The sequence below is a fragment of the Symphalangus syndactylus genome, chromosome 12, assembly GCF_028878055.3.
Source record: "Symphalangus syndactylus isolate Jambi chromosome 12, NHGRI_mSymSyn1-v2.1_pri, whole genome shotgun sequence".
Taxonomy (NCBI): domain Eukaryota; kingdom Metazoa; phylum Chordata; class Mammalia; order Primates; family Hylobatidae; genus Symphalangus; species Symphalangus syndactylus.
This window is the reverse complement of record NC_072441.2, coordinates 79,895,672-79,920,808: the sequence shown is the minus strand read 5'-3', so window position 1 is coordinate 79,920,808 and position 25,137 is coordinate 79,895,672. Positions and strand designations below refer to the sequence as shown.

At 42.3% G+C, this 25,137-nt stretch overlaps 1 protein-coding gene across 6 annotated transcripts in view; it reads right to left on the bottom strand.

Annotated features, from left to right (window-relative positions):
* The window catches only part of SNX27 (sorting nexin 27), a 106,870-nt gene extending 85,856 nt beyond the window's left edge, over nt 1-21,014 (bottom strand). For 4 of the 6 annotated variants that reach the window (XM_063626296.1, XM_063626299.1, XM_063626298.1 and 1 more), the window contains exon 1: nt 20,521-20,994. In XM_063626296.1, the coding sequence (XP_063482366.1) occupies nt 20,521-20,834 (314 nt within the window). In that variant the 5' untranslated portion in view covers nt 20,835-20,994. Of the gene's footprint in view, nt 1-20,520 lie in introns of all 6 variants that reach the window. The other 2 variants (XM_063626303.1, XM_063626302.1) reach the window with 1 other exon arrangement.
* Between the last annotated feature and the right edge of the window lie 4,123 nt (nt 21,015-25,137).

The following is a 25,137-nucleotide window of genomic DNA, read 5'->3' as shown; positions in this document are numbered from 1 at the left end:
CAAAACAGACTAGGAGAAAATATTTGCAAAACACATATCTGATAAAACACTTGTATCCAAAATATCTAAAGAGCTATTAAAACTCAACAGTAAGAAAACAAACAACCCAATTTAAAAATGGGCAAAATATCTGGACAGATACCTTACCAAGGAAGATATACAGATGGCAAATAAGCATATAAGATGGTCAATATCATTCATCATCAGAGAACTGCAAATGAAAAGAAGATACCACTACACGCCTATTAGAATGCCTAAAATCAAAAAAACTGACAATACCAAATACCAAATGCTGGTGAGGATGTGGAGCAACAGCAATCCTCATTCACTGCTGGTGGGAATACAAAATGATACAGTCACTTTGGAAGACAGTTTGGCAGTTTTTTACAGTCTTACCACAAGATCCAGCAATCACATTCCCACGTATTTACCCAACTGAGCTGAAAACTTACATCTACAAAAAAACCTGCACGTAAATAAATGTTTATGGCAGCTTTATTCATAATTACCAAAAAACTGTAAGTAACCAAGATGTCCTTCAATAGATGAATAAACAATCTGTGGAACAGCCATACAGTTGAATATTATGCCTCTAAAAGAAGAAATGAGCTATTAAGCCATGAAAAGGTCGGACGCAGTTGGCTCATGCCTGTAATCCCAGTACTTAGGGAGGCCAAGATGGGCGTTTCACTGAGGTCAGGAGTTTGAGACCAGCCTGGCCAATACGGTGAAACTCCATCACTACTAAAAATACAAAAATTAGCTGGGCATGGTAGCGGGCGCCTGTAATCCCAGCTACTCAAGAAGCTGAGGCAGGAGAATCGTTTGAACCCAGGAGGTGTAGGCTGCAGTGAGCCAAGATTGCACCACTGCACTCTAGCCTGGGCGACAGAGTGAAACTCCATCTAAAAAAAAAAGTCATGAAAAGACATGCAGGAACCTTAAGTCCATGTTGCTAAGGGAAAGAAGCCAGTCTGAAAGGCTACTATATATGTATTATTCCAATTATATGACATTCCAGAAAAGGCAAAGATCAGTGGTTACCAGGGGCCTATGGAGAAGATAAGGATGAATTGGCGAAGCACAGGGAATTTTTAGGGTAGTGAAATTATTCTGTATGATACTGTAATGGTGCATATATGACATAATGCATGTCAAAATCTATAGAACTTTATAGAACAAAGAGTGAACCTTGGCCAGGTGCAGTGGCTTACACCTGTAATCCTAGCACTTTGGGAAGCCAAAGCGGGTGGACTGCTCGAGCCCAGGAGTTCGAGACCAGCCTGGGCATCATGGTGAAACCCATCTCTATTTTAAAAAAAAAAAAAAAAAACAAGAACAGTGTGAACCTTAATATATGCAAATATTTAAAAAATCAGTTAGTAGGTTGGAAGAATCCCAGACTGTGACAAGAGAACCTAACTGTATTTCAAAGGTATTTTTAAAAACCTCACTAAAGTGAGTAGAGGAAAAGTTATGGATCTAAGTGACTGAAAAGGAAAAGGGTCTATAAGACTAAACGCAAAAGGGACTACCAATAAGTACTGTACTTTAGTCAATAAAGTTGTTTTCCACGAGGGTACTCGTTAACAATTCTGATACTGCTAAACAAGTGTACTGGAATTGAACAATTAAGTAAATGGGTGGCAGATGGGAAAAGCCAAGTTTCTCACTGTGGGAATGGAAATGCACAGATTAGCAAGGGGAAGAGGCTAGAATAATCCATGTGGTAATGCAGTAGAGATGAAGAATCAGAACTCATGTTTAATTTAATATAATAGAGAGGGTTACACAGAGAAGTATATGCATAAGAGTTAATATACACACACAAATTTCTTTGCTGTCAGCCGAAATAGCCTAAAAGAAACCACACCCTAATGCCCAGAATGCCCAGATCTTGGTCTGTAAAACCAATAAAGGAACCAGGGACCTTTAAATAAATGGTTGATTCTAGGACTACGCAGGAAATATACAAGATGAGCCTGGAGCACTTTATAGTATTAGAAAACAAAACAAAAACTATCTTGTCTCTCTTCAGTCATGATTTAGTGTAACCACTGCCCAGCCTTAGCAACTGCCTAAATACAAGTGAGCAGAAAACAACAACCTCAAAGTTATAGGGTCCCAAAATTTCAATCATTTCAGTTTTCTCTTCTTCATTTTACATTTATTTATTTATTTATTTAGACGGAGTCTTGCTCTGTCGCCCAGGCTGGAGTGCAGTGGCGCAATCATGGCTCACTGCAACCTCTGCCTCCCAAGTTCAAGTGATTCTCCTGCCTCAGCCTCTCAAGTAGCTGGGACTACAGGTGCGCGCCATCACGCCCAGCTAATTTTTTGTATTTTCAGTAGAGACAGGTTTCACCATGTTGGCCAGGATAGTCTTGATCTCCTGAATCTCATGATAAAACAGTATTCTCCTCCTGATTTTTAAAACCATTATCATAAAACATCCTTTTTTTTTTTTTTTTTTTTTGAGGAGTCTGGCTCTGTCGCCCAGGCTGGAGTGCAGTGGCACCATCTCGGCTCACTGCAAGCTACACCTCCCGGGTTCACGCCATTCTCCTGCCTCAGCCTCCAGAGTAGCTGGGATTACAGGCACCCGCCACCACGCTTGCCTAATTTTTTCTATTTTTAGTAGAGACAGGGTTTCACCGTGTTGGCCAGGATGGTCTCGATCTCCTGACCTCGTGATCCGCCTGCCTCAGCCTCCCACAGTGCTGGGATTACAGGCGTGGGCCATTGCACCCAGCCCAATCTTTTATTATTTATTTATTTTGTGTGTGTGTGTGTGTGACACAGTCTCACTCTGTTGCCCAAGCTCTGGAATGCAGTGGCCTGATCTCGGCTCACTACAACCTCTGTCTCCCAGGCTCAAGCGATTCTCCTGCCTCAGCCTCCCGAGTAGCAGGGATTACAGGTGTGTGCCACCACACCCAGTTTTTTTTTTTTTTTTGACACAGAGTCTTGCTCTGTTGCCCAGGATAGAGTGCACTGGCGTGGTCTCGAATCACTGCAACTTCCACCACCCCAGTTCAAGTGATTCTCCAGCTAATTTTTGTGTTTTTAGTAGAGACGGGGTTTCACCATGTTGGTCAGGCTGGTCTTGAACTCATGACCTCAAGTGATCTGCCCCTTCGGCCTCCCACAGTGCTCAGATTACAGGCATGAGCCACCGCACCTGGCCAGATTCAACCTTTATATCAATATTTTTTTATTTATCTTTTTTGTGTGTGTGTGTGACAGAGTCTTGCTCTGTCACCCAGGCTGGAGTGCAGTGGCATGATCTCGGCTCACTGCAACCTCCACCTCCTGGGTTCAAGCAATTCTCCTGTCTCAGCCTCCCGAGTAGTTAGGATTACAGGTGCATGCCACCACACCCGACTAATTTTTGTATTTTTAGTGAAGACGATGTTTCACCATGTGGCCAGGCTGGTCTCAAACCCCTGACCTCAAGTGATCTGCCGCTTCAGCCTCCCAAAGTACTGGGATTACATGGGTGAGCCACAGCGCCTGGCCTATACCAGTATTTTTAAAGCACCTACGTCCAAAAATTTAACACTGGGCAAAAGTGCATATTAATAACAATACAGTTTGCCCCTGGCAAAGCTGAGAAACTGAGAAGTATGTTAACTGGCATCTGGTCTTCCCAAAAAGGAAAAAAAAGAATAAATAACTTGTCAAATAAGTTGCTTACCATCACTGGGACTTTTTACCTTTGACTGGGTGTTCTATTTACAAAGAATGCTGCCTGAGGCAGAAAAAGTACAAATAAGACTCATCTGTTCTTCAACCTTAATACCTCCAGCCAGAAGTAACAAGAGTTTATTACTGGGGAAGAAAGAATTAGATTCCTCAAACCTTCTAACTCCAAGGCAATCAGTATACAAATATAATCAATAAATGAATCATACTTGTCATTCAGAGAAAAAAGTACAATAAGGCTTAAGGATTTAAGATATTTAAAAAATAAATATAAAAATATAATCAAGCTGGCCGGGCGTGGTGGCTCATGTCTGTAATCCCAGCATTTTGGGAGGCTGAGGCAGGTGGATCACCTGAGGTCAGGAGTTCGCGACCAACCTGATCAATATGGTGAAACCCCATCTCTATCAAAAATACAAAAATTAGCTGGGCATGGTGGCAAGTGCCTATAGTCCCTGCTACTTGGGAGGCTGAGACAAGAGAATTGCTTGAACCCAGAAGATGGAGGTTGCAATGAGCCGAGATCACGCCACTGCACTCCAGCCTGGGCGAAAGAGCAAGACTCCGTCTCAAAAAAAAATATATATATATACATATATATATAATCAAGCTATTTAGAAAAAAAAAGCTCATTTATTATCTGATCATTACCTGTAAAGCCAATGTAACCACTTGTCACCAAGAATAAAAACAAACCTGTCCATTTCACTCTTAGTAGAATACAAAATTCCAGTCTTAGAATTTTAGGCCAGGCCGGGCGCGGTGGCTCACGCTTGTAATCCCAGCACTTTGGGAGGCCGAGGCGGGCGGATCACGAGGTCAGGAGATCAAGACCACAGGGAAACCCCGTCTCTACTAAAAATACAAAAAAATTAGCCGGTGGGGGGGGCGGGCGCCTGTAGAGTCCCAGCTACTCGGAGAGGCTGAGGCAGGAGAATGGCGTGAACCCGGGAGGCGGAGCTTGCAGTGAGCCGAGATTGCACCACTGCACTCCAGCCTGGGCAACAAAGTGAGACTCCGTCTCAAAAAAAAAAGAATTTTAGGCCAGGTGAGGTGGCTCACTCCTGTAATCCCAACACTTTGGGAGGCCAAGGCAGGAGGACGGCTTGAGCCCAGGAGTTTGAGACCAGCCTGGGGAACATAGCAAGACCCTAACTTTACAAAAAAATTTTTTTAATTAGCTGTTTATGGTGGCACACGCCCATAGTCCCAGCTACTCAGGAGGCTGAGGCAGAAGGATCACTTGAGCCCAGGAGATCAATAGCTGCAGTGAGTTATGATTGTGCCACTGCACTCCAGCATGGGCGAAAGAGTGATACCTTGTCTCTAAAATAAATAAATAAATAAATTTTTAAAAAATGTAAGCACAATGTCTTTATCACATGTAAGATGCTAAAGAATTACCAGTGAGGTCTTAAAGTAAGTTCTGATGCTCCAAAAATATACAACACTGATTTATTTTGTCTGGATATGATTTTTTTTTCATTTTTATCTTTAAAAACTTGATCAATATAGAGCAACCCTATAGTACTATCCTATCACAGAGTGGACATGACAATGGGTTACTTCTTTGTACTGGAGGACAATAAATGTTAGAAATGGGAAAGGGTCAGGCGCAGTGGCTCATGCTTATAATTCCAGCACTTTGGGAGGCTGAGGCAGGAGGATCATTTGAATCCACAAGCTCAAGACCAGTCTGGGCAACAAAGTGGGACCTTGTCTCTACAAAAAAAATACAAAAATTAGGTTGGGAGTGGTGGCTCATGCCTGTAATCTCAGCATTTTGGGAGGCCAAGGCAGGCAGATCACTGAGGTCTGGAGTTCAAGACCATACTGGCCAACATGGTGAAACCCCGTCTCTATTAAAAAATACTGGGCACGGTGGCTCACACCTGTAATCCCAGCACTTTGGGAGGCCGAGGTGGGCGGATCACGAGGTCAGAAGATCGAGACCATCCTGGCTAACAAGGTGAAACCCCGTCTCTACTAAAAATACAAAAAATTAGCCCAGTATGGTGGTCCGCACATGTAGTCCCAGCTACTCGGGAGGCTGAGGTAGGACAATCACTTGAACCTGGGAGGCAGAAGTTGCATTAAGCCAAAATCGTGCCACTGCACTCCAGCCTGGGCGACAGCAAGACTCCATATCTCTCTCTCTCTCTCTCTCTCTCTCTCTCTATATATATATATATATATATATATATATATATATATATATATATTTGGCGGGTATGGTGGCATGAGCCTGTAATCCCAGCTACTTGGGAGGCTGAGGCAGGATAATCACTTGGACCTGGGAGGTAGAGGTTGCAGTGAGCTGAGATCATACCACTGCACTCCAGCCTGGGCAACAGGGTGAGACTCTGTTTCAAAAAAAAATAAGTAAATAAAATAAACAAATAATATAAAAATTGGCCGGGCGCGGTGGCTCATGCTTGTAATCCCAGCACTTTGGGAGGCCGAGGCGGGCGGATCACGAGGTCAGGAGATCGAGACCACGGTGAAACCCTGTCTCTACTAAAAATACAAAAAATTAGCCGGGCGTGGTGGCGGGCGCCTGTAGTCCCAGCTACTCGGAGAAGCTGAGGCAGGAGAATGGCATGAACCCGAGAGGCGGAGGTTGCAGTGAGCCGAGATTGCGCCACTGCACTCCAGCCTGGGCGACAGAGCGAGACTCCGTCTCAAAAAAAAAATATATATATATATATAAAAATTAGCCAGGTGTAGTAGCACATGCATGTGGTTCCAGCTACTTGGGAGGCTGAGGTGGGAGAATCCCTTGAGTCCAGGAGATCGTGGCTTCAGTGAGCTGTGATCGCACCACTACACTCCAGCCTGGGCAAGAAAAATAAATTAAATTTAAATTAAAAAAAAAAAGAAATGGGAAAGAAAGTTGCTAATAGCCATGATGATTTTCCTAAAGTAACTCATTTTCCTTCTACACATTTCTGAGGATCCCCCACTCAGTTGTTCACCACCAAAACACAACTAGTCCTAAATCATTTCCCAACTCCAACTCACTGTTTGAGAGCTGCTACATTTTGAATCATTGTCAACATGGCCAATTTAAATGCTACTCCCAAATGATTTTAACTTGGTATACTGACCACAGTGAAAGTTAATTAAAGAATAAAATATACTTGTTTTATCAATAACCTTGGTTTGCAAGTCAGGTAAATCACCAAAAAAAAAAATCTTGATTTTTTTGAAGTTCTATTTCACTACTATTTCTGAATTACTACATAATGTAATTAAAAGCATTACTCCTCACGTGATCTGGTAAATTTGTTCTGGGGCCGCAACCTGAACCCTGAATTTCAACCACCCATTTCCTATACATTCAATTAATCCCAAGTGGTCCTGTACATGAATGTGAATAGATAGTGTAATCTATCATGACAACTGAAAAAAACAGCTGAAATACCTTCATTTATGAAAGATAGTCTTTACAAATTAGTAACAAGATATACTTTTGAAGGGATATGACCCTTTGACGATCAAATACCATCTTTTAATCCAAATTAAATTTGAGCAATTTCTTTTGGAAATGAGAAACATAGACTACAATTTCTGTAAGTCTGTAGTCCGTTCCAACACATTGAAAGAGAACAAAGGTACAGTCGGATCTTTTCCAAATCAGGAATATAAAAGATAACTGGGTAGGACAGGGAAATCTAAAATAATCTACTAGCACATAACTCACAAACGAAACTTCAGTGTCACATTTCCTTGATACAAAACCTCAGGTAGAGAGAACAAAACTCATTGCTGTTTCCAAGTAAAGACAGAGGCAGGAACAAACGTTCTAGATGATTAAACTGATCAGCAAAATAAGTAGAAAAAGTTTCCAAAATTCTCAGAGGCCAGCATGTTTTCCAAGATCTCCAAATATTCATTTAATCAATCTCCCAATTTTTAAAACATAATAAATAAATATAAATAAAACTAGATCGACACATAGATATAAAAGTACTGTGGTATTTGCGGGGGGAAGAGACAACCTTCCTAGTTAATAATCTTATTGAAGTTCTGTAAGAGTAATCAGCCTCTTGAAAGCAGCTGGGAGAGCATGCACCAAAGCAGCTGACTCTCTGCAGACTGCCTGTACTTTTCCAGAGGGAAGTAAGCTAATTCCTTGTGTATCAGGCCTGTAGAAAACATAGGCCTATCATTCTGGTCTTGCTCTGAGGTTTGACATGAGAATCTAAAAAGTTTCAGATAGCTTAAGCAAAAACAGACCATTTCTTAAAAGATGTTTTCGTATCAGTGGAAGTTCACTGAGGAAGTACACGTAAGAGTACTCAAATACAACTCCTTATTCAGCAACTCAATACCTTGCAGAGAGGCACATTACCTCAACTATTATGAGAACCTTATTTAGTTGGCAGGGAGTAATAAATAATAAACAAGAGTACACACATACTACCTAGCATTTGACTAATACCATATCACAAAATTTAACCCTGGAGTACTAATATTATGAAAGCAAAAATTCACTTTGTGGTCACCACCAAGTCTTAAACTTATTTGAAGGAGCTTCACATGAATTTTCATTTTGAAGGTGGGTATTAAGTGTAAACTTTAGTACCACATTAAGTTTCCCCCTCTGTCTTCAGTCCACTCAGCTCCCAACATGCTGTATGCCAAAATAAAAGATTTAAATTAAAAGAAGCATCTTCGGCCAGGTGCAGTGGCTCATGCCTGTAATCCCAGTACTTTGGGAGGCCGAGGTGGGTGGATTACAAGGTCATGAGTTCAAGACCAGCCTGGCCAGCATGGTGAAACCCGGTCTCTACTAAAAATACAAACAATTCAGCTGGGCATGGTGGTGCACACACCTGTAATCCCAGCTACTCAGGAGGCTAAGGCAGGAGAATTGCTTGAACCTGGGAGGCTGAGGTTGCAGTGAGCCGAGATCGCGCCACTGCTCTCCAGCCTGGGCGACATAGCGAGACTCTGTCACCAAAAAAAAAAAAAAGAAGAAGCATCTTCAAATCAGAGAAGCAGACTTGGAGGAAAGTATAGCTAGAACACAACAGGCTTGTAGCACACAAGGATGAAAGTTATCAATTGTAAACACAATAGTAAGTATAGTCATTTAAAACATAAGAGAAAGGATACTTGAGAAGCTGGATTCGATTGTGAAATAAAATACAAACACAAGTTAAAGGCAACCAGCTCCTCACCAGCTGTTCCCAGTTCTGGATATCAGAGCTTAGTTGTTCTTAGTTCCCTTCTTTATATAGTACAAGACAGTCCAAGAGACTAGATGGCTCTGAAATTATTCTAATAGTGATTTTCCTCTTTCGCCTTGGAAAAGTTATTCAACTTCTTCTGGTAAATAATTATATAAAACTAAATTCACAGGAAGTCCTGGGTATTAATGCACACACAGCTATATTCTGAGCTCATAAAGAGAAAAAAATCCAAACTTCTTGGAATTACATTCAAAGCCATCTTTTTTATTTTTTATTTTTATTTTTTTTTTTTATTATACTTTAGGGTTTTAGGGTACATGTGCACAATGTGCAGGTTTGTTACATATGTATCCATGTGCCATGTTGATTTCCTGCACCCATTAACTCGTCATTTAGCATTAGATGTATCTCCTAATGCTGTCCCTCCCCCTTCCCCCCACCCCACAACAGTCCCCGGAGCGTGATGTTCCCCTTCCTGTGTCCATGAGTTCTCTTGTTCAATTCCCACCTATGAGTGAGAACATGCGGTGTTTGGTTTTTTGTCCTTGCGATAATTTACTGAGAATGATGTTTTCCAGTTTCATCCATTTCCCTACAAAGGACACGAACTCATCATTTTTTATGGCTGCATAGTATTCCATGGTGTATATGTGCCACATTTTCTTAATCCAGTCTATCGTTGTTGGACATTTGGGTTGGTTCCAACTCTTTGCTATTGTGAATAGTGCCGCAATAAACATACGTGTGCATGTGTCTTTATAGCAGCATGATTTATAGTCCTTTGGGTATATACCCAGTAATGGGATGGCTGGGTCAAATGGTATTTCTAGTTCTAGATCCCTGAGGAATCGCCACACTGACTTCCACAATGGTTGAACTAGTTTACAGTCCCACCAACAGTGTAAAAGTGTTCCTATTTCTCCACATCCTCTCCAGCACCTGTTGTTTCCTGATTTTTTAATGATGGCCATTCTAACTGGTGTGAGATGGTATCTCACTGTGGTTTTGATTTGCATTTCTCTGATGGCCAGTGATGAGGAGCATTTCTTCATGTGTTTTTTGGCTGCATAAATGTCTTCTTTTGAGAAGTGTCTGTTCATGTCCTCTGCCCACTTTTTGATGGGGTTGTTTTTTTCTTGTAAATTTGTTTGAGTTCATTGTAGATTCTGGATATTAGCCCTTTGTCAGATGAGTAGGTTGCAAAAATTTTCTCCCATTGTGTAGGTTGCCTGTTCACTCTGATGATAGTTTCTTTTGCTGTGCAGAAGCTCTTTAGTTTAATGAGATCCCATTTGTCGATTTTGGCTTTTGTTGCCATTGCTTTTGGTGTTTTAGACATGAAGTCCTTGCCCACGCCTATGTCCTGAATGGTATTGCCTAGGTTTTCTTGTAGGATTTTAATGGTTTTAGGTCTAACATATAAGTCTTTAATCCATCTTGAATTAATTTTTGTATAAGGTGTAAGGAAGGGATCCAGTTGCAGCTTTCTACATATGGCTAGCCAGTTTTCCCAGCACCATTTATTAAATAGGGAATCCTTTCCCCATTTCTTGTTTTTGTCAGGTTTGTCAAAGATCAGATAGTTGTAGCTATGCAGCATCATTTCTGAGGGCTCTGTTCTGTTCCATTGATCTATGTCTCTGTGGTGGTACCAGTACCATGCTGTTTCGGTTACTGTAGCCTTGTAGTATAGTTTAAAGTCAGGTAGCGTGATGCCTCCAGCTTTGTTCTTTTGGCTTAGGATTGACTTGGCGATGCGGGCTCTTTTTTGGTTCCATATGAACTTTAAAGTAGTTTTTAAACTCCCACACAATAATAATGGGAGATTTTAACACCCCACTGTCAGCATTAGACAGATCAACGAGACAGAAAGTTAACAAGGATATCCAGGAATTGAACTCAGCTCTACATAAAGTGGACCTAATAGACATCTACAGAACTCTCCACCCCAAATCAACAGAATATACATTTTTTTCAGCACCACACCACACCTATTCCAAAATTGACCACATAGTTGGAAGTAAAGCTCTTCTCAGCAAATGTAAAAGAACAGAGATTATAACAAACTGTCTTTCAGACCACAGTGCAATCAAACTAGAACTCAGGATTAAGAAACTCAGTCAAAACCGCTCAACTACATGGAAACTGAACAACCTGCTCCTGAATGACTATTGGGTACATAATGAAATGAAGGCAGAAATAAAGATGTTCTTTGAAACCAACGAGAACAAAGACACAACATACCAGAATCTCTGGGACACGTTCAAAGCAGTGTGTAGAGGGAAATTTATAGCACTAAATGCCCACAAGAGAAAGCAGGAAAGATCCAAAATTGACACCCTAACATCACAATTAAAAGAACTAGAAAAGCAAGAGCAAACACATTCAAAAGCTAGCAGAAGGCTAGAAATAACTAAAATCAGAGCAGAACTGAAGGAAATAGAGACACAAAAAACCCTTCAAAAAATTAATGAATCCAGGAGCTGGTTTTTTGAAAAGATCAACAAAATTGATGGACCGCTAGCAAGACTAATAAAGAAGAAAAGAGAGAAGAATCAAATAGATGCAATAAAAAACAAAAAAGGGGATATCACCACCGATCCCACAGAAATACAATCTACCATCAGAGAATACTACAAACACCTCTATGCAAATAAACTAGAAAATCTAGAAGAAATGGATAAATTCCTCGACAAATACACCCTCCCAAGACTAAACCAGGAAGAAGTTGAATCTCTGAATAGACCAATAACAGGTCCTGAAATTGTGGCAATAATCAATAGCTTACCAACCAAAAAGAGTCCAGGACCTGATGGATTCACAGCTGAATTCTACCAGAGGTACAAGGAGGAACTGGTACCATTCCTTCTGAAACTATTCCAATCGATAGAAAAAGAGGGAATCCTCCCTAACACATTTTACGATGCCAGCATCGTCCTGATACCAAAACCTGGCAGAGACATAACCAAAAAAGAGAATTTCAGACCAATATCCTTGATGAACATTGATGCAAAAATCCTCAATAAAATACTGGCAAACCGAATCCAGCAGCACATCAAAAAGCTTATCCACCATGATCAAGTGGGCTTCATCCCTGGGATGCAAGGCTGGTTCAACATACGCAAATCAATAAATGTAATCCAGCATATAAACAGAACCAAAGACAAAAACCACATGATTATCTCAATAGATGCAGAAAAGGCCTTTGACAAAATTCAACAACCCTTCATGCTAAAAACTCTCAATAAATTAGGTATTGATGGGACGTATCTCAAAATAATAAGAGCTATCTACAACAAACCCACAGCCAATATCATACTGAATGGGCAAAAACTGGAAGCATTCCCTCTGAAAACTGGCACAAGACAGGGATGCCCTCTCTCACCGCTCCTATTCAACATAGTGCTGGAAGTTCTGGCCAGAGCAATCAGGCAGGAGAAGGAAATAAAGGGTATTCAATTAGGAAAAGAGGAAGTCAAATTGTCCCTGTTTGCAGATGACATGATTGTATATCTAGAAAACCCCATTGTCTCAGCCCAAAATCTCCTTAAGCTGATTAGCAACTTCAGCAAAGTCTCAGGATACAAAATTAATGTACAAAAATCACAAGCATTCTTGTACACCAATAACAGACAAACAGAGAGCCAAATCATGAGTGAACTCCCATTCACAATTGCTTCAAAGAGAATAAAATACCTAGGAATCCAACTTACAAGGGATGTGAAGGACCTCTTCAAGCAGAACTACAAACCACTGCTCAATGAAATAAAAGAGGATACAAACAAATGGAAGAACATTCCATGCTCATGGGTTGGAAGAATCAATATCGTGAAAATGGCCATACTGCCCAAGGTAATTTATAGATTCAATGCCATCCCCATCAAGCTACCAATGACTTTCTTCACAGAATTGCAAAGCCATCTTTTTTAAATCTTACTGCAACCTTCCTTTCCAGTTTCTATCATCACAAATGTCTACAGACAAACAGCAACTTTAAGCCCCTTGCTAGCATAAGAGCTTTTCACATTTTCCCCTCTTTGGTCACAGTTTTCCTCAACCTATAAAATCCTTGCCCCTTCTCTGAAGTTTTGTTTGTTCTTCAATCCAGTTTAAAAGCCTTGTATGAGCTGTCTCCCCACCAGTCTTCTTAGGCATATTCACTCCTGCCTCTATACTTCGACTGTGCTTTTCATTTATCTCTATTACCTCATTTAGCTCTACACACAGTAAATTTTTACCTTCCCTACTGCAGCGTAAGCTTCTCAAAGGCAGGGATGCAGAGACCCTGTGATTCATACAAGCCAAGCAGTACTTTATATACAGTGTGTGCTTACTTGTGGAACCAAACTGAGTATGAAGTAATATTTAGGAGGCCAATATCAGGAAAAGTGATGCCCTAAATTACTGTTTTTCAGACAGTGGATCACAACCTAATGAGTTGTGAAATTAATGTACCAGGCCACCACCAGCACTCAAAAAAACAGAACAAAGAAACTCAAAATACGAACAAACTAAAAAACACCAGAGTGGGCCCAGCACGGTGGCTCACACCTGTAATCCTAGCACTTTGGGAAGCCGAGGCCAGTGGATCACTTTAGCCCAGGAATCTCAGACCAGCCTGGGCAACATGGTGAAACCCTGTCTCCACAAAAAATACAAAAAATTAGCTGGGCATGGTGGCATGCGCCTATGGTCCCAGCTTTCTGGGAGGCTAAGGTGGGAGGAAAAAAGAAACCAGAAAAACTGTATTTACTGCTATCATGCACTCTGGTGTTTGGTTTTGTTTTATTTTTGAGACAGGGTCTCTGTCTCCCAGGCTTGAGGTCAGTGATGTGACCATGGCTCACCGCAGCCTCAACATCCCAGTCTCAAGCAATCCTCCCACCTCAGCTTCCTGAGTAGCTGGGACTATAGGCACGCGCCACCACACGTGGCTAACTTTTATATTTTTTGCAGAGATGTGGTTTCACCATGTTGCCCAGGCTGGTTTCGAACTCCCGAGCTCAAGCGATCCACCCACCTCGGCTTCCCAAAGTGCTGGGATTACAGGCGTGAGCCACCGTGCCTGGCCAGTAAATATAATTTTTGTGAAGCTTATTTCAGGTGGTTTTTTTTGCATATATATTAGGTTATAATGTAAAATGTATCTCTTACTATGAGCTGCAATTTTTTTAAAGATATTTTAAAACTGCCTAAAATTTTTTTCCAAATGTGGGCTGAACTATACCAACCCATCCATGGGCTCTTACTGGATTGCCCAAGAAGCACAGAAAACATCTATATAGTTGAGATGGAAGAAAAGAATGAACCTAAATGGCTCTAACCTAAAACACCACAATATCCTTTTGTCAGCAATGCCATCATCTAATGAATGAACTTGCCACAGATTATGCTCAAAAAGCATTTTGAGCAGTGATCATAAATTGTTAAGTGTCTGCTTGTCAATTAAGTATCTTTGCTTATCTACAAGGTCATAAGAATTATTCCCAATGGGACTTATCTTGAAAAATAATTATCTTTGAGAGCATGCTAACAGGAAATCATCTGAAAAAAACTGGTCAGTGGTGGATGGAAAGAGAACTGTTCTTCACAATAAGTTAAAAGACCCAGACAAATAGTTATGCTACTAATAAAATATATTTTCCTGGTTACAGCAATCTGTGGAAGTGATTTCTGAGGGGAAGGTAATGCTATTTTCAAATTTAGTTTTGTTTGCAACCTCAACTACTTGTGAAATTAAAAGGAATTTAAAAATGATTGTTCTGCTGTCTTCACTGATAACCAACAGGGTAAAGATAGCAATAATAAAAGCAAAGAATGCCTGCTTTAGTCCCCTGTCTCTCATCCAATTTAACAATGGCTAATAGTGAGTAAATAAAGATATAAAATAGTTACATTTCACAATAGTAGAACCAAAGTTCAACCACTATCGACGTTTATACGGATGTAACTGAATTTTAAGTAGCCAGGTGCTCAAGCCTGTAATGCCAGCAGTTTAGGAGGCCAAAGTGGGCAGATCACTTGAGGCCAGGGGTTCAAGACCACACTGGGCAACATGGCGACCCCATCTCTACAAAAAAAAAAAAAAAAAAAGTACAAAAAAATTAGCCAGCTGTGGTAGTGCATGCCTGTAGTCCCAGCTACTCGGAAGGCTAAGGTGGGAGGGTCACTTGAGCCCAGAATTCAAGTACAGCCTGGGCAACATAGTGAGACTCCTATCTCTTTAAAAGGAAAAAAAAAAAAAACAGCTGTAAAAAGAGAAAATATTCAAGATCTAGAATCCAAAGATCTGGATTTAATTCTGGTTGCCATTCATTGGTACAACACTCAGTTTCCATTTCCTGTCTTATAAAATAGGGATAATACTCATATATTCATTTGGCAAGTATTTATTGAAGAATACTTTCCATGTGCCACCAGACATTTGGCTCGGGATACAACAAATACATAGTATTTAATCTTATAATTAATAAGAGCTTATAATCTTCCTATCTCACAGGACTGTGTGAAGATCAGATGTAAAAACACTACAAACTAGCTGGGCACGGTGGCTCATGCCTGTAATCCCAGCACTTTGGGAGGCCGAGGCGGGCTGATCACCTGAGGTTGGGAGTTTGAAACCAGCCTGGCCTGACCTACATGAAGAAACCCCGTCTCTACTAAAAATACAAAAATTAGATGGGCATGGTGGCACATGCCTGTAATCCCAGCTGCTTGGGAAGCTGAGGCAGGGGAATCACTCGAACCCAGGAGGTGGAGGTTGCAGTGAGCCGAGATCGTGCCACTGCACTCCAGCCTGGGCAACAAGAGTGAAACGCTGTCTCCAAATAAATAAATAAATAAATAAAACTACAAACTATAATACACTATACACGCTGCAAAGCAGTAAAATGATTGTTATAACTATTAATATTAACTTGTTCTACCTCTTAACCATCCATCTTTATTTCAAGTGCTTAGCAAGATCCAATAAATAAAGTATAGATGATCAGATAGAACAGTTAGTATTTAACTGATTTTCCACTTAGGTTGGAATTCGAGAGCCTAACAATTCAGTATTTGTTGGTATAACCTTAGCTCATTACTCTCAATATAATCATGAAGATAAAATGAACTGAGAATCCAAGGCCTACAGCCTACTGCATCACCCTGGGCATGTAACTGGGTATGTCGGTTGCATTACCCACACCTGGCAAAAGAGTAAAAAAATAAAGATTTCTAGGCCCTATGAAAGATCTACTGAATCATAACCCTTAAAAGGTGAGCCTGAGAATCTGTACTTTAGATAAGCACACCCAAGTGCTTCTTATGTACCCTAAAGCCTGAGAACCGCTGCCATACAAATTTCCTTTGATCAATAACCATGATTTCATTATTTCAAACATTACCAAAATCTACTAGAAAATGTCAGCCAAATAGAATTCAGTTGCAATTGAGAAAGCAGCTTTTGAGACGGTACTTAGTCTGTGTTACATGACTCACACTTAACTCATAAAAATACTTCTTGTGGCACCAGCCTCTTTATTCATTTTCAAACTCTCACATAAAATGAAGTTAAAAAACTGACTTTCAAAAAACAAATTGATATACACAGTTTTATTTTATCTTATGACTTTAATGAGGGAAAGCTGATGGGTCTATTATCTGGTGGCTATCAAAGAGGAAAGCATATATACTGACTAGCATAAATATGTCATGATTTTGAATGCTTGCAAGCCAATCTTAGTGGTCCATGCTTAAACTAATCCTTCAAAAATACAGACAGTTTTATATCCATATCCACTGCACACTAAAACCTTCCAGCAGCATCTCTCAAGAAATCAATCAAGAGTCCTTGGAACTACTTTAACCTTAAGAAAATTAACCTGAAGTCAAATGTTACTTCACATACTATATAATTAGTGCAAAGACATATTTATTTTGGTTCTGCTTGTTGAAAGCATTCTTTACTCATTAGCCTCAAGGTACATACACATCAAAGGGAAAACACTCAGTACATGTTACACTGGGAAAAATTACAAGGTGGAAACCAGCATTGCTAGTCAAAAAAACTTTCCATCTGCAGTAAAATTTAGAGCCCAGAGGGCTTGTTCATACTGCAGTACCAAACCCTGTTAGAATCTAGACAGTTTTGAAAGGAGAAAAGGCAAACTGAACCATATGGGCTCCAATTTAGTTTCAGGACTAAACATTAGGACAGAGCCTTGGTAAGCTGACTTTAAAAGAAACACAAAGAAACTGAAGCTCTTACTTGTGTCCAAGTTTGTATGCCCTTAAATCTCAAAGTTACTCTGTCCTTTCACATCTCTGTCAGTTGTCTAAACAACTGAAAAATACGAAAATTGTTATAAAAACAATTTGTAAACACAATAGAAGAATCTAAAATAGGGAAAAGTCTGATGATAGCAATTATCAAGGTCCAAACATTCACCTATGACTTGATACAAACTATATCCACACAATGATAATCCACCTATCCCTAATTCTGACCCCACCTGGCTCTTCAGCAACATGCAAAGCTTTCCTGGGACAACAGAGGTAAACTTTAAGAACTTGGAGGACAGACAAAAGCTGTAAGGAGTATTGCCTAAAAAATGCTTTAGGAAAATTAGCATCAACCTAACCAAGATCGAGACAAGTAGCAGGCACAGATATCCCTCAAGAACCACATCTATTTGGTTGCTGATTTCCCCTCTCACTTGAAACCCTACAGAGAAGGCGCAGGCTATCGAAGAAAGGAAGAAAAAAAAAAGAAAAGAAAAGAGAAAGACACTGTATAGTTGAGGTCTCACAGAATGTACCACTAGCTTGGCTTTGGGCTGTAATTATCATTACTTCCCCTATAGTACCAAAGAAGGTTCAGAGAATTTGGAAATCAAAATACATATAGTTGCAAGAGTGAGAAACCAAAGCCAGGAAGATTTCTGATTATCACAACCTTCCAGAGAGGTCTTCTAGGCAGAGTATTCTTTTCCCCTGCCCACTAAAAGCGACAAAGTTCTCTACTTACCACAAAGGATGTGCCAAAAAGTAATGTTTTTTCTCTAGAAGGCAAAGATTTCCCAGCTTCCTAGTCTGGAACCTGAGCCTAAGGCAAGTCCTTCTACCTTTCCTAGGGGATCATCTGAGGTCTCCTTTACAGTTTATATCTAGGCTCTTGGGCAGAAGCCACAATAAAGGCAAGAAGCCACTAACTATGTATGTTGGGATGTGTGTGTGTATCTGCAAAGATAGATCATGTTAACTATAGTATCCTACAGGATTATTCTTTTTGGTTTAGTTCCTTTAGATCCTGTGAAGAGTAAATAATGTAGAACTTCATCATAAATTTATAATTGTAAATGCTTTAGTTTTAAATTTAAAAATAAGAACTGAGTCCAAAATTAACTTCCAAAGGGAAAGGAAAATGACAATTCCGAGACCTTCTATTGGAAGAAAACATCAGCCACAAATTTTGAGTTATCTAGAAAGAAAATAACTAGGTGCCCAAGTATAAGAAATCTGAAAGTCATTATTGTAATCCCAGCACTTTGGGAGGCCGAGGCGGGCAGATCACCTGAGGTCAGGAGTTTCAGACCAGCCTGGCCAACATGGTGAAACCCGTCTCTACTAAAAATACAAAATTAGCTGGGCATGATGGCACATGCCTGTAATCCCAGCTACTCAGGAGGCTGAGGCAGGAGAATCACTTGAAACCGGGAGGCGGAGGTTGCAGTGAGCCGAGATCACGCCACTGCACTCCAGCCTGGGTGACGATTGAAACTCCATCTCAAAAAAAAAAAAAAAAAAGAATATATTGTCAGAGAATACTAGGAATACTAGGAAACAGTATGTAGGACATTAATGAAACAAGAAAGCATCTATTTACAGAAAGGACAGAGGAAAGGTATACTGTCTCCAAACACTGGCTTAGGTGAGCAACTATTTCTTTTTTTTTTTTTTTTTTCAATCAACTCTCCCAGGTTAAAAACCAACTATTTCTTGAGGTGGAAGAGATGAGGAAACAGAATGAGTGGACACCATAGAGTAAAAATGTCAAGAATAAGGGTAGATGGCACGAGATGAGTAAGAAGGAATGGATTTCTCTATAAGGCAGATTTTCAAAAAACTGTCCCCTTTGCAAACCTACTATTTTACAAGAGGCAACAGAAGGTTGCGGAAATTACAATTAAAATAAAATTTATAAAAAGTGAGAACGATTTCACGCGGGCAAATTGAAATATGGAAGGAGAGAGTAAAAGTGTAAAAAAGGAATGCACAACATAGATTCAGTAAGAAGAAACACAACACTGAAGGCTGCTGAGGAGAACGGAGACAATGCGAGCACACACCATCTGCAAGTCAACCGGCAATTACTATCCGAATTTCAATACAAAGTACAAAAAGGCAAATGTAACACCTAGATTAGGGTAATGGAGGAGGTGAGCATAGATATTGCAAGACACGGCAGCATCCCGCAAGAGCATGGAGGAATGTGGTGGGGAAGGCGTATGAAGGGGGAGGGACTGCAGCAGGGGAGAGAGGGTGGGCTGCAGCAGCAGAAGGCGCCTTAAAAAACAGAAGAAAGGAAAAGCAGCCTAGGGGAGGGGAAGACTAGGACAAAGTCAAGTGTGGGATCACAGGAGGATAGAGTAGAAGAGGCAGCAGAGACGGGCATGCCCTAAAAAAGCAAAGCAGTCAAAGACCCAAAAAGGGCTTTAAGTAGTTTGGGAGGAGGAGGAGTTACTAGGGGTCTACCATAAACCTGACTAGGAGGAGGCGTGAGTATAGAGCAGGAGTGAAGGCAGGAGGCCAGGGAAGGGATGCTCTTAGAGTGGTGTGCTGATGGAGACACTAGATTCCAAATTAGGGTGTGATACGGGGGCAACCGAGAAGAGAAACTACAGTGTCAAATCCCACGCCCCCCACCCCAAAGGCATGCAAGGGTCAGAAAGCAAGGTAAACTCTTGGAGTAGAAATACAAAAAGGAGGGGAGGAAAGGGGCACACGGTGGGATGGAAAAATTTAGGGGCAGCTTAACCATGAGGAGAGGGTAACTAAGGAAAGAAAAAGGAGTGGAGAGGGGAGGGATGTTGCCGGAGGAAAAGTAGGAGCAGACCAGAGGTCCTGCCTACTTGGTCTGGAGGGTAGAAGGGGCAGTCCACGGGGGCGGAGGGGAGTGGTGGAGAACGAAACTGCGATGCTTAAGATGAGAACTTGGGGAGGACACGGTACTGGCTGGATCAGAAAACGAAACGCCTTCAGTAAGGAGTAGATGAGGTTCCTTCTGAGCAAGACGAGGGGGAGTGAGGAGCAGAATGCAGCACGCCAAACGGGAAGGCAAAGGGGCGGAGAAGAGCCCAGAGTAATCGGGGCACAGGGGAAGAGCACTGGGGGCGCAAGGGCATCAGCTGGAGACGACGGGGTGGGAGACCGGCGTCGCAGAAGCCCCGGGGCTGGTGGTGGGAGGGCAGCCCACAAGGAGGGGCCCGGCTGCGGAGGCCTGAGGGGCGGGGGTCCGGAGGCCGGCTCGGAGCTCGGGGGAGGTGCGGCCTGGGGATGACAAGGGTAGCGGGGAGTGCAGGGGCAGGAGGAGGGGCGCGGGGAGGATGGGGCGGCAGGTAGCCCCGATACTCACACCTCCAGGATGCGGTCCCCCTTGCGCACCCCGGCCCGATCGGCCGCCCCCCCGGGCAGCACGGCGCTCACATGCTGCAGCGGCGCGTACAGCTCCCCGTTGATGCTCCGCAGTTGCCCGCCCTCGCTCACTTGGCCCCGCACGTTGAAGCCGTAGCCGGACTCGGACTTGACGATGCGCACGACCCGCGGGCCGCCGCCTCCCCCGCCGCCGTTCCCGGCGCAGTGGAGCCCAGACCCCCCGCCGCCGCCGCCGCCACCTCCGTTCCTGTGAGGGGCTGAGGGGTGAATCCCTTCCCCGTCCTCGTCCGCCATCTTGCGAGCAGGCGAGCCGTACCCCCGCCCCCTACGCCTCCAAGGCCTCCGGGCGCGTGCTCGCCCTGCCTGGCAGCCGCACGACCCCCGACGCGCGCGCCCGATCCGCCGGCCGCGGGACCGACTCCGCCACCGAGCTGCTGGCGGGGGGTGAAGAGGAGGCAGGGGGCGGGGGAAAAGCGGACAATCGGGAACCGTGGGGCCTCCTGGGAGATGTAGTTTATGGGCGGCGGGGGCGGGGAGCGGTCTGGGCCCGGGCCTGAGCCGAGGTTATAAGACGCAGTTCGGAAGCAAGGCCTGCCGGGAGTTGTAGTTTATCTTTTATGCTGGGTTAGGAGTTTGGTCTGCTGGGTGGGGAGAGTATAACCCAGCACCCAGCGTGGTAAAATGATTCAGTTCTTGATGCGGACCAAGTTTCCCCCCCGCCTTTCATTTTATAACCTCTAAAAAACAATAATGTTAGAATAACTTAACGTTTATGATTCAACACAGTCTTAAATTATATCAACTCATTTTTTGGCACAGTAACTTGTATGTTGACCAGGGCCCAACAACCTGTGAGGCAACCGGATCACGATTAGCTTCCCTATTTTACGTTATTAGGAAACAACCTTAGAGTGCTCAAAGTCATCCAGCTACTAAGTATCAGGAACTAAGGCCCAGTTATTGTGCAACTTTCTTGTCCTGTATTGCAACTACAGTCATGTGCCACATAAGGACATTTTGGTCTACAATGGACTGCAAAGACGAGGGAGGCCCCCTAAGATGATAATGGAGCTGAAAAATGTCTATCACCTAGTGACACAGTAGCCACCATAAGGTCATAGCGCAAGCATTACTCACATGTTTGGGGTGATGCTGGTGTTCACAAACCACTGCCAGTCATGGGAAAGTATAGCACATATGATTATGTACAGTACATAATACTTGATAATGATAAGAACTATGTTATTTATGAATTCACTGTAGTTTTTATCACTATTTTAGGGTGTACTCCTACTTTTTTTTTTTAAGTTAACTGTAAAGCAGCCTCAGTCAGGTCCTTCAGATGGTATTCTAGGTATTCTAAGTATTGTGGTTTTTTCCCACGTATTCCAAGTATTGTGTTTTTGTTTTTGTTTTGTTTTTGTTGTTGTTGTTTTTTAAGATGGAGTTTCACTCTTATCGCCCAGGCTGGAATGCAATGGCATGATATCAGCTCACTGCAACCTCTGCCTCCCAGGTTCAAGTGATTCTCCTGCCTCAGCCTCCCAAATCCCTTGGGATTAAAGGCATGCACCACCACGCCTGGCTAATTTTTTTGTATTTTTAGTAGAGACAGCGTTTCACCATGTTGGCCAAGCTGGTCTCGAACTCCTGACCTCAAGTGATCCGCCCGCCTCAGCCTCCCAAAGTGCTAGGATTACAGGTGTGAGCCACTGTGCCTGGCCCCAATTATTGTTACCATCAGATGACAGCTCTGTGCATGTTATTACCCATGAAGACCTTCCCGTGAGACAAGAGATGGAGGTGGAAGACAGTGAAATTGATGATCCAGATCTGGTGTAGGCATAGGCTATGTTTGTGTTTAAGTCTTAGTTTTTAACCAAAAAAAAAGTTTAAAACATAAAATTAAAAATTGCCTTAAATAGAAAAAAGCTTATGGAATAAAGATATAAAGAAAGAAAGTATTTTGTACATCTGTACAATGTGTTTGTGTTTTAAGCTAACTGTTATTACAAAAGAGTCCCCCCAGATTTAAAGGCTGGGTGTGGTGGCTCATGCTTGTAATACCAGCACTTTGGGAGACCGAGGTGGGAGGATTCCTTGAGCCCAGGAGTTCAAGACCAAACTGGGCAACATAGTGAGACCCCATCTCAACAAAAATTTAAAAATTAGCTGGTGGCTGAGCGAGACTCTAAAAAAAAAAAAAAGTAGCTGGGCATGATGACACATACCTGTAGTCCCAGCTACTTAGGAGGTTTAGGTGGGAGGATCGCTTGAACCCAGGAGGTCAAGGCTGCAGAGAGCTGAGATCACACCACTGCACTCCAGCCTGACCATCAGAGTGAGATCCTGTCTCAAAAAAACAAAGAAGAGATCTCACAAAATATGGGATGAGGACTCAAAGTCATTATAATTAGAACATAAAAATCAATGTGACCTTATTTTACAACCAAGCTAATGAAGAAGGATCTTGATTACTTACACAGTAAGTTGGAATAAGAGTTTTGCTCCAAAATAATAGTGGCATTTGGATTGAACATGAATCATTTGGTTTGAATTGAGCACTGGATGGGGAAAGCAAGGCATTAGAGAAAGGAAAAAGAAGAGAGCCTCCCCTAAGAGAGTTATTTTTTCATTGGTTTATTAGATAAAAATATACTGAATGCCTACTCTGTTCTAGACTCTGCAATGGTAGCTAGGGATGCAGAGATAAATACAATAATATCTACAAACTCCCTGAAAGGCAATAGGACATGGTCCAACTTACAAATACACGTATTCCTCAAACTGGAGGCGGTTCCACTTCCAGGAGTTCATTCTACTGTTACACTTGCACATGTGTGAAGTGATGTTTTTATGAAGTTAAGTCATTGCAGCATTGTTTGTATTCACAAAAGACTGAAAACAACCTAATGTTTATTCGTTAAATCATAATGTATCCACAATGGAAAACTGAATCAATGTAAACACGGAATAAGGAAGCTCTGTATGCACTTATGTGGAGTGATCATATCATCAATACTATATATGATTCGGTGAAAACAAAGTGCAGCACAATCTATACAACATGATACCATTTGTATATAAAATGGGAACCATGGGCCGGGCACGGTGGCTCACGCCTGTAATCCCAACACTTTGGGAGGCCAAGGTGGGTGGATCACCTGAGGTCAGAAGTTTGAGACCAGCCTGGCTAATATGGCAAAACCCCATCTCTACTAAAAATACAAAAATTAGCCAGGTGTGGTGGAGCACACCTGTAGTCCCAGCTACTCGGGAGGCTGAGGCAGAAGAATCACTCGAACCCGGGAGGTGGAGGTTGCAGTGAGCTGAGATTGTGCCACTGCACTCCAGCCTGGGCGACAGAACGAGACTCTATCTCAAAAACAAACAAAACAAAACAAATGCAAAAACTAGCTGGGCATGATGGCAGGCGCCTGTATTCATCAGAAGGCTGAGGCAGGAGAATCACTTGAACCTGGGAGGTGGAGGTTGCAGTGAGCCAAGATTGCGCCACCGCACTCCAGCCTGGCGACAGAGCAAGACTCCATCTAAAAAAAAATAATAAAATAAAATAAAAGGGAACCATATATATTTTTATATCTCTAGAAGTATTCACAAGAAATTGATAACACTGATTGCTGCTGGGGAGGGAGACTGGACAGCTAGGGTGTCAGAGGCGGGGACAGGGGTAGGAGAGAGACTTTTCACTTTATACCTTTATGTAACTTCTGAATTTTCAGTCACATGAGTATGTTGCCTATTCAAAAAATGAATTTAAAAATATTTAGAAAGGATCACATTGGAAGAAAAGATGATCAGAGCATAAAAATAGCAAAATAAAATAAGACACCATTACCGCTGGTGAGAATTCACAATCTGGCGGCAGAGAAAACAAAAGAAAAAACCATTGCAATAGAGCGTGATGAGAGCTGTGAGGAGAGTCCTGCACAAGTTGCTAGGAGTGCACATTGGAGGGACTTCCACGTATCCAGAGGGAGGAGTTAGGGAAGATGACTCACAAAATGGGAGAGCTAAGCTAAGTGATTACACATGAGAAGAGTTAGCAATTGCAGCAGAGAAGGATAGTGGTGGAAGGGCATTTCTGACAAAGGAAACAGCATATTCAAACACACAGAGATTTGAAAGAACACAGTACAGTGTGAGACCACACAGTTCAGTAGGACTGGAGCAGAGGAGACAGGAAGTGGACAGGGGAGGTGGGCAAGAGTCAGATCCGGGAGGGCTTAAAATATCGAATATCGGCCAGGCGCGGTGGCTCACACCTGTAATCCCAGCACTTTGGGAGGCCGAGGTGGGCGGATCACGAGGTCAGGAGATCGAGACCATCCTGGCTAACACGGTGAAACCCCGTCTCTACTAAAAATACAAAAAATTAAAAAATCAGCCGGGCTTGGTGGCAGGCACTCGTAGTCCCAGCTACTCAGGAGGCTGAGGCAGGAGAATGGCGTGAACCTAGGAGGCAGAGCTTACAGCGAGCCGAGATCACGCCACTGCACTCCAGCCGGGGCAACAGAGCAAGACTCTGTCTCAAAAAAAAAAAAAAAAAATCAAATATCATGCCCTGGAGTTTGAA